Source organism: Dermochelys coriacea, chromosome 22 (assembly GCF_009764565.3).
Source record: "Dermochelys coriacea isolate rDerCor1 chromosome 22, rDerCor1.pri.v4, whole genome shotgun sequence".
NCBI lineage: Eukaryota > Metazoa > Chordata > Testudines > Dermochelyidae > Dermochelys > Dermochelys coriacea.
Genome location: NC_050089.1, coordinates 12,986,549 through 12,999,351, shown reverse-complemented (window position 1 = coordinate 12,999,351; position 12,803 = coordinate 12,986,549). Strand labels below are relative to the sequence as shown.

At 45.5% G+C, this 12,803-nt stretch overlaps 1 protein-coding gene across 1 annotated transcript; it reads right to left on the bottom strand.

The window, feature by feature from the left end:
• Nucleotides 1-335: 335 nt before the first annotated feature.
• On the bottom strand, nt 336-10,134 carry COLCA2 (colorectal cancer associated 2). Its single transcript, XM_038380413.2, has 5 exons — nt 10,098-10,134; nt 8,497-8,591; nt 4,102-4,156; nt 2,168-2,397; nt 336-865 (listed from the first exon to the last, which is right to left on the bottom strand). Exons 1-5 carry the CDS (start codon nt 10,132-10,134, stop codon nt 527-529), a joined length of 756 nt encoding a protein of 251 aa, XP_038236341.1. The 3' UTR covers nt 336-526.
• Between the last annotated feature and the right edge of the window lie 2,669 nt (nt 10,135-12,803).

Sequence of the window (12,803 nt, the reverse complement as noted above, 5' to 3'; positions counted from 1 at the left end):
TTGGAAGAGAGAACATTGGCCCTGATCCAGCAATCACTTATACAACTGAGTAACTTTTCAAACTCCAGGAGGCTCATTGACTTCATGTGCAAAGGCCCCACTTTACTTGCATAAATATGTATTTGCAAGAGCAAGACCTTTGATTATAGCAGAAGCAACCCCTTCCTACCCCCCCAGTGGCTGGGAAAAAAGTCAGATTTCCTCAGAATAACCTAAAGAATCTTTTATAAACTTCACAAGAAGGAATGTGATCCAGGAATCTGTGTAAAATTTATTTTGTAATAACTTGTTTAGTGAAGCATTCACTGAAAGCTAGGGTTTTTTTTTGTTTTTTGTTATGAAGTACAGGACAGACAACTAGAGCAATGCTGTGAGTCTTAAAACATTGTTACCCATGAGGACTAAATTAACACCTGGAGCATACAAGGTGAAGTAGTGTAGAGTAGACAGTGATGTTTTGCATAGTTCATAGGCAGTTAGCTGATTTGGATACCTGTACATATGTACATATATAAAACCATCTCCATTAACTGTAACAGATGTCATAGTTTCTATCCCTTCTAAAGAAATCATCTGCCATTGTCAAGGTGCCAGGATAGTCCATACAGTCTGCACTTGGATAAGGGAAATACTCTGATACTCTGAATGTATCCAAGTGCTCTGAGGTACAGGATGAGCAGCAGCAGGCAGAGGGGGAGCAGCTGTACTGTGGGTGGGAGCACTCCTCGAGAGGATAGCCATAGTTCGTGGTGTCTAGAGGACAAAGAGAGCTGAAGTCCAGTGGAGCAAAAGGAGGCAACTGAGGTGGGGAGTAGCTAAAGTCTAATGGGCTGGACAGATCAGACGAGGCAGGAGATCCAGGAACCTATAACAATAGAGAAGAAAATGTGGTAAATGAAGTCAGTAGTAATGGGTGTTCAAATAACTACAGACCAAAAAAAATACTCTTAATTACAAGGCCCTGAATGCACAACCACATCACACCCCATTCTGGAGTTACCCTGGTCCATGGATAGTGCCAGAGTTTTGAAATCAATGGGCTTCACAAAGTGACTGTGAACTCATCAAGAAGTCAGAATGTGTGTGTGATTCTTCTGGAAGCACCCCCCTGATCCTGCAATGAGCTCTGTGCACGAGGGCCTCTGCACCCACCCTGAATCCCAGTGACTTCAGCAAATGTCTGCTGACAGAGGGGTCCATCTGGATACAAGTCACTGCAGGATTGGCGCCTTAATGCTCAACAAGAGCATGCTAGAGAAGTCCCAGATATGCCAGGTGATAGCCCTGAAAAGGGGCTGCCCTGCCCCAGTTCTGTTCTATACAAGTTTGTGTAGAATAACAAATTCCACCAAGACATCATTGGGGTAACTGGCTTTGCCACAATTTTTTCCTGATGAATAACTGGGATATTTGAGAACACTGCACTCTGTTTGGTGTTGGTCCTTTAAACCTCCTGCTGTGAGCATGTAGAATGCATGTCACTAAATGACATGTTATAAACATAGCTGTTTTCTAAACTGCTAGTTACATGCAGTTTTAAACCCTCCTGTTTCACAGCATAAGCCAACCTCTACCTGAGGAGGGTCAGGAAGGAACTTTGTAGTGGGCAGGTTATTCCATTACTGCCAACTTCAGGGGTTCTTGCACCTGCCTCTGGAGCTATCAGAACAGAATACTGGACCAGGTGGAACAATGGTCTGACCTGGTCTGGCAGTTCGTATCTTAATAAGCATAAACATGTCAGTGGCATTAATTTAACCCTTAGGATCCAGGGGGGTGGATTGGGGTTGTCCCCTGGCCCCTCCCTAAAGAGGTTCCATGTAGGGGAGAATAGTGTATTAGAAGTGACATGCCTCAATTCTGCAACCTCAGGTCAGGATCAACAGGTTCCTCATGCCCTCTCCCAGGATATGAGAGCCCCAATTCTACATGGAATCCTAGACTCTCCCCTCCAGCTGTGGAGTTGTTGGAAATGAATCATACTCATGAAACCAGTTAAGTCTTCAAAACTGGCCCAGAGCCTCATAGAGTGGGGATTTTTATTTTGCCCATTTCGTTTCCCTTCTTGATTTCCTTGCTGGACGTGCTTGGGTGATTTCTCTCAAGGTGGTACAAGCTATAACTAGACACCACCAGTCCAGCTCCGTAAAGAATGCAACCAACTTACCAGACTCTGGTTAAAGCAGAGAGGGGTTGACTGGAAGGTGTCTGGGTTATAGTGGGTAGAAGTCTGTAGAGCACTCAGGGATGGGTCCATAGACGGCTCTGTCTGAAGATAGGTATCAACCAGTTGCTCCAAATAACTTGGGTTTTCTTCACAGGAAATGCAATTTGGAAACTGCCGTGGCTGGAAATAGTTGGGGGCAGAAGAGACAGGTTCTGCATCAAAATAAGGTGCTAGGAGAGGAAGAGGGAAAAAAAGGAGTGTTCAATACTTGTGCTTACAAAGGGAGGCTAAGCTAGTTGTATGTTTCCTTTGGGTCAGACTGTGATACCCTGGTCTGTGCTGAGCAGCATCTTGTGTGGCAACCAGTTCCATAGAACAGTGAGTCTAGACATGGAGGAAAGGCTCCTCAAGTGTAGACTGAGATTTCCAAAGGGTTCTATGTGAGATGGGTGCCTAGTTCCCATTGAAAGTCAATGTGGGCTGGGGGGAAACTTTTCAGAAGTGCCTGAATGACTAAGGCTCTAAGTCACTTAGTGCTTTTGAAAATTGTGGGATCCAACTCCCTTAGACTCCTTTGAAAATTGCAGCTTGACTCTGAAAATAAATCCAAAGCAACCCTGAAAGCATGTAATTCAGAGGTGTGCTGCTGCTATTTTAACAGTTGGTTTTGCCTTTAGCCTCTGCTAAACTCCATATTCCAGGGATGCATGTCTCCTTTAAAACAAAAAATGGCTTATCTTCATAAGCAAGGACAGAGGCAAAACACATGAGACCAGAGCTGTCCCTACTTTACTTCTGAAAAATTTGGTGAGTATGTAGATGATACAGAGCTAGGTTCAGCTGGTCTCATGTGGAAGAGGGCAGGAGCTGAAAAGGCTCTAGGGCCAGATTTTCATTTACACCAAGACCTCTTTGCACTGCAGTACTCTGGTACTGGGTATCCATTACCAGAGCAGTATAAATAAGAATTTGGCCCTCTAGACTTGACTGCATTTCATGCTAAATTCAGCTGTTCTCAAACACAGTTAATAACAAAGCCCTGATCTTGCAAACACTTACCTATGCAGGTAGTCCTGTTGATCTCAATGGGATTGCTAGCATGTGTAACATTACTCTCATGCGTAAGTGTTTTCAGGACTGGGACCAAAGTGTTTAACTGGACAGTGGGGCAAAAAACATGCACCCGAAAGAAAGATTTACCAGCCTGAAAAAAGGTTATGTGCGTCTCAAGTTTCTATATTAACATAAGCAAATTTAAACCCCAAATATTCATTATTTAAGCATTTCCTTGTTCACGCAATGTATACATGCACACCTTTACAAATGAAAGGGGGAAATTTTCTGGATCTGTTAGCTACCAACATCTAGAGAATAAAATCTGAAAAGTCCAAACTAATATTTTTTTTTCTCCCAACTCCTGGATATTGGTGTCAACCAGGAAGGAGCTGTTTATGCATCTCTGTTGAAAAGACTGACACCCCTTCTGAACTCTACAGGGAGAGGGGGGGAAAGAGAAACTGACTCTGCTGGAAGCTAAATGATTGGCAAAGACAACTAACACTTTAAGACATTCTGGTCCCATCTGACAATCGGATGAAGGCAGTACCAAGAGATAGAAATCTTGATGAAGGCACCACAGCAGTGTTTTTCTGCCAGTAATAAATGTTACCGACTAATTGGAGCTCTAAGCTTCTGTAGAAAAGGCAAACTACATGGATATGAAGACAAAATTTCTGCTACAGTGAGGACAAAATGTACCCTGCTTGTCTTACTGCATCCTCATCTGCATTTAGTGAACCTTTTTCAGGTTCCGATTGGTTGGATTCCTAATTAAATAGTAGTGCCTGCCTCAAGCCTTGCACCAAGGACTAAAAAGACTTCCACTGGAGGAATAGGTGGGGGGAGGGGAGAAGGGGGATGCTCTTTGTACCAACCTATGCAGGGAGGAGAAACAGATTCTGGCAACTGGACACTGCTGCCTCGGGAAACCTGACAAAACAGAACAGAAGGAAAATAGCAAATGCATGTGTTTCTCTTTTAGAAGATGAAAGGAGATCTTTTTCCTGAACATTGAGGTAAGTCACAATTACTTTTCAAACTTACTTATGCAAACATTCATGATTGTTTTTATTACCTGTGTGTATTACATTCAGTTGTTCTGTTAGTTATGTAGCACTCTCAATCTGTATAACATTGTATTGTTCCAGAGTGCCACCCAGATAACAATAGATGTACATTACAATGAATTGTTCTAACATTAAATACATAGCTACTCTGATGTGCATTCCATTCCATTGTTCCATTATTGTTAATTCACCATAGATGTGTCTAGACATGAATTTTTAGTCATGTTTTAACATTTGTTAATTGGCATGATTGTAAATTCTAGTGTGGACATGACACAAAAAAACCTCTAGGGTTCAATACGAGTAGGAACAATTTACAATCGTGTTAGCTAACGTGTTTAAAACACAACTAAAAAATCAAGTGCTGCTTACCCTGTGTAGCACCACACATGCGCACCAGACTGAATTGTTCTATTGCACACTTCACTTTTGCAACTCTCATACTTGCAAGACTTATAAGAAAACTGATAATGTTGTTTTCCCTAAGGATTTGTAAACTGAAACTTACAAATCAATAAGCCTATTAGAAAATCACATCAAACATTATGGGTGAAATCCTGGCTGCACTGAAAACAAAAGTGAGGTTTGACATAGACTTCAATGGGACTTCACTCTAGCTATTCAGACTGTAGCTTCTTCTGATCAGATGGCTTTAAATTATGCTGATCAGAGCTTCACTTTTTCCATTCAAAAATGTTCCTGAGTTAGAGTGGCTGATTTCCCCATCAAGAACTTCCTAACATTTGCCCAGTTACTTAACACTTTAAACTGTAATTATTCTCTGTATGGGAGGGGAAAAAAAACATTATTTGAATCCTGGCAGTTCTGGAAGAGTTGGCAAGGTTGATATTCTGTTTGGTCTATACATACACAATATGTAGCCTCTGTAACCGCCCCACTTACAGTTGAGTGGGTTTAGTTAACTTGCAGGTTCTGTCCTGCAGAAAGCTTTAAAGTCTAGCTTTCCATTACACATGTGTACAGTACCTAACACAATAGGACACTGATCCCTGGGGCCTCCATGATGCAAATAATTAGTATAAATTCTGTTAAGCATAAAGCTACCAGCACTACCAGCTTTGAGTCTCCTCAGTGGATGGAACAATCAGTGTAAACATTGAGTGAATAGCAAATTAAGACTAATTCAGTCCAGCCTCTTAACACCCAGCTGGAACATTTATAGAGTATGTAAGTCCTTAGCCATTTTATAGAGGAAGAAGGAAGGGGTGACTTTACACTTAAGAAACAAGTACACTGCAGCATTTCAGTGCTAGAGGGCTCCATTCACCAACCCTCTTTATTTGTGGTTGCAGGTTGCAGTCTGCTCAGCTTCTTGTGCAATCAACCACTGCAGAGAGCAGAAGGTGGGAGATTAAATCTGAAAACCATCCAGGCTGTAATGTCATGAACCAGGAAGCAGTAATGATTTACCAACCTCTTTATGCAAAAACACAGGGCAGCCTGAGCTAGAGGGCTCACTTACAAGAGAAGTGGAATGTTCTGTGTGTGTCAAATCTGCCTCAGTATATAGGTCTCCATACACTATTTGGAGAGAAGGAAAGGTTTAAGGTTTTGGCCTGGTTGTACTGAAATGCATTAAAGGCCCTAATTCCACAAAGCACTTAAGCATGTGTAACTTCAAGCACACAGTGGGCCTATTCACATGCTTAAGTGCTTTACTGGATTGCAGCCAGTGTCCTGCATTAAGGGCCTGATCCTGCACCAGCAGAGTGTTTGTTTATTTAAAGGGGAGTGGGATCAAGCCCTATTTAAATGGTTCTTTGCTCATATTTGCTTTCTAACTTTCTTTCAAGACAAAAGGAAATACACCTCTGGGGTTTTTGTTCATTCTTAAAAAAAAGAAGAAAAAAGTTGCATTACCCATTATAAAAATCCCAAATTTTCAAACACCTTCCAGGGGTTTCTTTAGTACAGGTTAACAGATAAGAGTCAACATTTCCATTGTTACCAGCCTTAACAAACTGAAAAGAAAAATGTCAAAGGAGAAAATTATCCCCTTGAGACAACAAAGATGGAAGATGCATGCACATTAAAACAGGGCACCAGAAACTACCTTGTATCAGGCAACACTGAACAGCAGCTGCCAGCCAGCTGCTCATTCACCAGGCTTGGCTAGGTCCCTGTGAAATTCCTCACTGTAACCTCCAGTGTTCAGTAACCTAACTCATTTTATGTCGTTACAAATTTGGCTACCACACTGTTCACCCCTTGTCTAGATCATCAATCCTGGTACAGAACATTGGACACTCAATGTTAACCTTTGGTCACGTTGAAAGTTGATCGTTTTTCCCTGTTCATGTCTCCTGGCCAGTTTCTCACCCCTGACAGCACTTTGCCTTTCACCTCAGGGTGACTAATCTCTTGTGAAGCACTTTGTGAAAGGATTACATGATTACCACATACATGATGAAAAGGAGTACTTGTGGCACCTTAGAGACTAACAGATTTATTAGAGCATAAGCTTTCGTGAGCTACAGCACACTTCATCGGATGCATCCGATGAAGTGCGCTGTAGCTCACGAAAGCTTATGCTCTAATTTGTTAGTCTGTATTCGCAAAAAGAAAAGGAGTACTTGTGGCACCTTAGAGACTAACAGATTTATTAGAGCATAAGCTTTCGTGAGCTACAGCACACTTCATCGGATGCATCCGATGAAGTGCGCTGTAGCTCACGAAAGCTTATGCTCTAATTTGTTAGTCTGTATTCGCAAAAAGAAAAGGAGTACTTGTGGCACCTTAGAGACTAACACGGCTGCTACTCTGAAACCTGTCACATACATGATGATCTCCTGCAGGCACAGTTTTGTTAACATGCTCAGAATTACAACAGATTACAGAAGTGTGATATTCCTTCGCAGAAGCCAGGCTGGTGTGTCCCTGTGTTGTGTTTTGTAACTCCAGTTTTAATTATCATTTTAGTTTGATTCACTTGATTATGAAGTAAGGCACACTGCTCTACAAATTGCCAGGCTAACCCCTCATGCCCTTCTTTTTTTTTTAAAAAAAAAAAAGTGGTAACAAGTTCGCTCCCCTCCAGTTCTCTGGTACAGTAGCTGATCCTAATGAGAGGATACCGATTCTTGCTGACAGATCAGCCTCTTCGTTCTTAAGTTTCCATACCAAGAAAGAAAATAAACTCTTGAGTTTTGCCCCCTGGGAAAATTCATTTCACAGAGATACTCCCTCGGCACAGGATAATAGCTGCTGCAGTGGCAGAACAATACACAGGGGATCTGAGCTCATTCCTGGGCATGGATCCAGCACACCTGGAGAGAGCTGAGCTTGGCCTTTCACTCTTAGGCCACCAGTGCCTGAGTGTTCTATAGAACCACTGCTTTTGAGACCTGGTCCAAAGTCCATAGAAGTCAATGGAAAGACTCTCATTGATTTCAACTGTTTTGGAGCTGGCTTCTAGCCCTTGGGGATCCAAGCTAAGACCCTCCTTCCTAGGCCAGCAGGAGTTAGGAGCAGTATGATGCCAGCACATTCAGCCCTGGGAGGATTTGGTTGTGCACCCTCCCCAGGGGCCAGCAGAAGCTGGAAGCTGTGCTGAGCTGGTGCCTTCAGTCCCTGGCTGATGACTGAAGGAGCCCCTGAACAATGGAAGGCCTTTGAGGGTTTTTGTGGGGGGGAGGAATGACATTCTTTTGGGCTCTGAGTGCTACCTCTTGGAGAGGAGAACACGTTGGGAGCCTTAGTACAACACAGAGCTTTACATGGGAGGGTCCTCAAAGCAGGCAACAGGGGCTTTGGTTGAGTCAGAACAGACATTTTCTGCTGCTGCTGTGTAGGGGTTCTGAGCAGGCCTGTCTGTCAAGCTTTGTCTACACAGGGGAAATTGACCAGCAGAGTTATTCCAGAGCTGCTGTTCCTGTATAATTGAGCTATTCCAGAATAACTCCTTTGTGGGGACAGGGGCACTCCCTTCTGGAATAAAAGTGAGCAGAGTAACTAGTCCAGAGCAAACTAACTTTTATTCCAGAATAGAGCATCCAGGGAGTGGATGGGGGGAGTTATTCTGGAATAACTCAATTGGTCTATTTCCGCTTGAAGACAAGCTCTCCGTTTTGCCTGCATCAGCAGTGTCTGCTCCTATGGCTCTGAGTTCATTAAGTTGATGGAAGAGAAATAGTTTCTTAGTCTTAAATTACAACATGGAAGAAGCTAGTATTTTGTCCTTACAGTAGCATCAGTTGCTGCTTGTCGTGCTCTCCTCTGCTGCAATAACTCTTTCACAGTAATCTTTACTCGAACACCTTGATACACCTTGGGTTTGCCTGAAAAATGAGTTTAAAAACAAGGTTGTACGGATGAGAACAACAAAGCAGGCACTTTAGAGTGGTGATATTTAAAATATCAAAAAGTAAAGTCAGTGTTCTTGATCACACTTTATATAAAGGGTATATTTACAAAGTTTATAAAGGATTTATAAATTATGAATAGAGGTTTTAATAAATGGTTAATCAGTTATTACAGAATGCCATAGGTCCCTTGTAACCATGACTTATACCCATTTCATGATTGTAATATGCTTGTAACATTTTATGAACTTTGGAGACCATTTGCAAATGTATCCTTAATATATAATAAATATAATTGTGACCACGTTTTCTCTTAAGAGTTTCTTTTTTCTTAGTAACAAAGGCTGAAGAAATGAATGTCACTTAGCTCTTCACCTGAAGTTCAGAGAACACTTTAGAGAGGTAGACAAGTACAATTATCTCCACTTTACTGATGGGAAGATTAAGGCAGAGAGATATTAAGACCCCAATCTTGCAAACACTTACACACATGCTTGACTTTTAATATTGTGAATAGTCCCACTGACTTCCATCAAAGTGAAGCACATATGTAAGTGTTTGCAAGATCAGGGCCTAAGCAACTTGCATAAAATCACATAGTAAATCAGTGGCAGAACCAAAAATAGACCCCAGGTACTCTAACTCCCAGCCTTGTCTGCTGGACCATAATGTCAAATTAATTTGCATCTCTACAATAGCCTGAAGTTTTCAATGCAGGAAACAGACATGGGCATTGCATTCATATACCATGTTAAGAACAGGAATAAAAACAATGCAAATATGTGGGTGATTATTCTTTTATAGGACTAAACAATACTATGAATAAAATTATTGCGCTTTCAAAAATCACTCTGAGACCCAGTTTTCTGTCTTTCTTTAATGAGAGGAGTCATTCTCTACAACTCCAGTTTTTCAGACATGTATGTGGGCCTCCATCAGTCAGCAAAAACAATCACCACTCCCTAGCTTAGTCAGGTTTCAGAGTAGCAGCCATGTTAGTCTGTATTCACAAAAAGAAAAGGAGTACTTGTGGTACCTTAGAGCTTAGAAATTTATTTGAGCTTCGTCAGAACTTTGTATTTGGAGTAGTTTAAGAATTTGCCTATTGACAAGAAACCACCCCAGACACTCTTGCTGGAAGAAATATTTAACACCCATTGCAGTTTAGTTCAGTTTTTAGAATTGCTTCATTTTGTACTTAGTATATTTCCCTCTAAAGTGATCCTGCAGAGACTTGGTAAAACAGACAAACACACTGTAACCTGGGAGATTGAATCTTGTAAACCCTTATTCACATGGCCCCAGTTCTGCTATCAGACCTGGTACTGAAGCTCTCCCTGAGCACAGAGATCCACCCACACAGATCTGATTGCAGGATCCAGCTCCAATTCCTATTGCGTGCAATGGGAATACTTATGAGTAAGGGCTTGCAGGATCTGGTTCACAGCTAATATTCTGCCTTTGGAGACCCTGCAACATTACCCGGTCCTTGCTTGGACGGGTAATAGAACAGTCCCATGGGGAGCAATTACCTAGTTATGCACTGGTATTATAACATATCCATCTATTGCCTGTTTGATCCTCTAACAGCAATTTTCAACCTCTCCTTTGCTGTGACATAGGCAGTGTGTACATGTTGATCCACCACTGGCTGGCACTTGCCACCTTTCACTCCTGCTCTGCCAGGGGTGCTAGATTGACAGTGGAGCCTGTCCCTATCATAGTGCAGATAGTGTCTCTTCTTAGCACCACATGCCTGTTTACTGACAGCCTGCCATACACAGTGATATTGTCTTTAACGTGGTACCTGGTGTTAACAGTCCTTGCCCCTCATTGCAGACCACAGGCCAATCAGTGTGGTATCCAGAGGAGGGGGTTCTATTGAGCTGCAAACTCAGCTCTCTGGGGATTATTTATCCTGCTCATTCCATTTTATTTTTGAAAACTGCAAAGTATGTTTCCTTGAATCTGAAGGAGAGAAAAATTTAACAGGGACCCTCTGCTCCAAGCCTCTCCTGTTACAAGGACTGACATCTTCGGCCCTGAGCCAGCAAACCTGCTTAGATTTATGCATGCAAACAGTCTCCTTAGCCTTATCCACACTGGGAAAATGTATCACCTTCGGAAATGTGTTAAACAAGATGGCTGCTAGGAGAGCTGGAGCCTGCCCTGTTTAACACATGTTAACTGGTCATAGTTACTCCCAGACAAACAGCTAACATGACTGGCCTTGGCCACACTATAGTCAAAAACATATTTAACATCACCATAGTTTTTGGATGTTGCATCTTCCCAGCCTAGATAGTACAATTATCTACCTGCACAAGGGTTTTCAGGATCAGGGTCTTCCACTGACCAGTCTAACTAAACAGATACTGACTATTCCCATCAACCAGTGGCACCGAGCACTAGGGACATAGGGCCTGGGCCAAAACCCACTTCAGCAGGCTCTGGGTCAGGCCAACAGAGAGGCAGGGTCCTGCCTGGGCTAAGTGGAGATGTGACAGGTCCCCATGTCAGCAGCCTGGGACTGTCCCCTCACTCCGCACTGCCTGCTGTCTGCACCTGCTTCATTTCACCTTCCTGGCAAACCTCAGCATCCATGCGGGGAGCCAGTCCCAGCCTCAACCAGGCTGGTCCTTCTCCCGCCTCCCGCAGCTGAGCGCTGAGCTAGGGTTCAATGTGGCTCAGCGGTAGGCAGCTGACAGTGTGGAAGACAAGGGAGGGGGGTTCCCACCCTCCGGCAAGCTAGCCGGGTCCCGTGGCTGCACCCCGGCCGGGCTCAGGGGGTCGCCCCAGGACCCCAAAGTTCCTCCCAGGCGGGGAGGCCGGGGGGAGGTGCGAAAGAGGCCCCGCGGGCAGGGCGCCCCGGGGAGATGGGGGGCGGCAAACGGCCGCGCCGGGCGCCCCGGGGTGGCAGCTCGAGCCCAGCGGGGAGCTGCAGGGGGGCGCGCCGGGACTGGGATGCGCAGCGCCCCGTGCGTCCCGCAGCCAGCTCCACTCCCTCCCCGGCGCGGCGCCGAGCTGGAGGCCGCTGCGGCTCAGCCGGGCACCTTCCTTCCGGAGGCGGCGGGTCCCCGCTCGGGGTCTGGGATCCCCCCTCACCTAGCCCGGCTCTGTGAGTAGCTCTGACCGGAGACCGGGGCAGGCCCCGCACCCCATTGCGCACCCCCGGGCTGCCCCGTTCCGCGTCCTTCGCGCCGGGGCACCACAGCTCCGCATGCCCTGCGCCCACCACCCCTGGGCCGGGAGGGGCCCCTCCGCAGTTCCGTATCCTGTGCGCCCCCCAGCCTGGCTGCCCCACGCCCTGTTCTGCACGGAGCCCGGCTCTCCTAATTCCCCCGCAGCCTGGCCTGGGAGCCCGGCCCTCCACCTGCCGGAGGTGAACACAGGGGCTGCCCCCCACCCCTCATCAGTCGGGGACCCCCCGGGGCCGGGCTGTCCCCCATCTCCCCAGGATTAGCCCCCGTCGATCTGAGGCTGTTTCCCCAGGTGTCCCTCCCGCCCCTCATAATGCAGTTGCTGTCCTCTCCGGGGCAGGCGCAGAGCCAGCTTGAGCTCGGCGCAGGTGTCTGGGGAGGGGAGTTGGGGGTTGCGCTGGGGTGGGGGCTGGAGCTGGAGCTGGAGCTGGGGGGAGCAGCCCCACCTGACACCCTCATGGGCCGCGGGGAGTTTGCTGTCCGGCAGCGCCACTTCTGGTCACAGCGGACGTGGTACCAGGACACTTCGGGGGGCTCCCCAACTGGGGATCTAGTGTAGGAGGCACGTTTCCCCTTTTCAGCAGCCCTAAAGGGGAGATCTCTCCCTGCCTGTGCAGCATCGGGAGTCCTGGGCCTGCCGAGTCCCACTCGGGTCAGATCGTCCCTGAATATTAAAATCCACAACTAATCACCTGGGAGCGCCGAGTTACGTTGCCAGAGTCTAAATTGCACCCGCGATTGGGCACGTTAACCCTGAAATCTGCAGCCCCTGAGTGCCAGCGGTCCCCGGAGCAATGGCTAAAAGTACCGAATTTGCAAAGCTGGTTAGGGATGAGCTGCATTTTTTAAAAGGCTGAAATACTTTAACAATGGTTATTTAGAGCCCCTGCATTCCTGTGCACAAAACACGTTTGCTTTTCCCTGTATCTTGCGTTGGGTGTGTGTATTATTCGACATATAATGTGTACTGCATATGATCAGTTTCCCT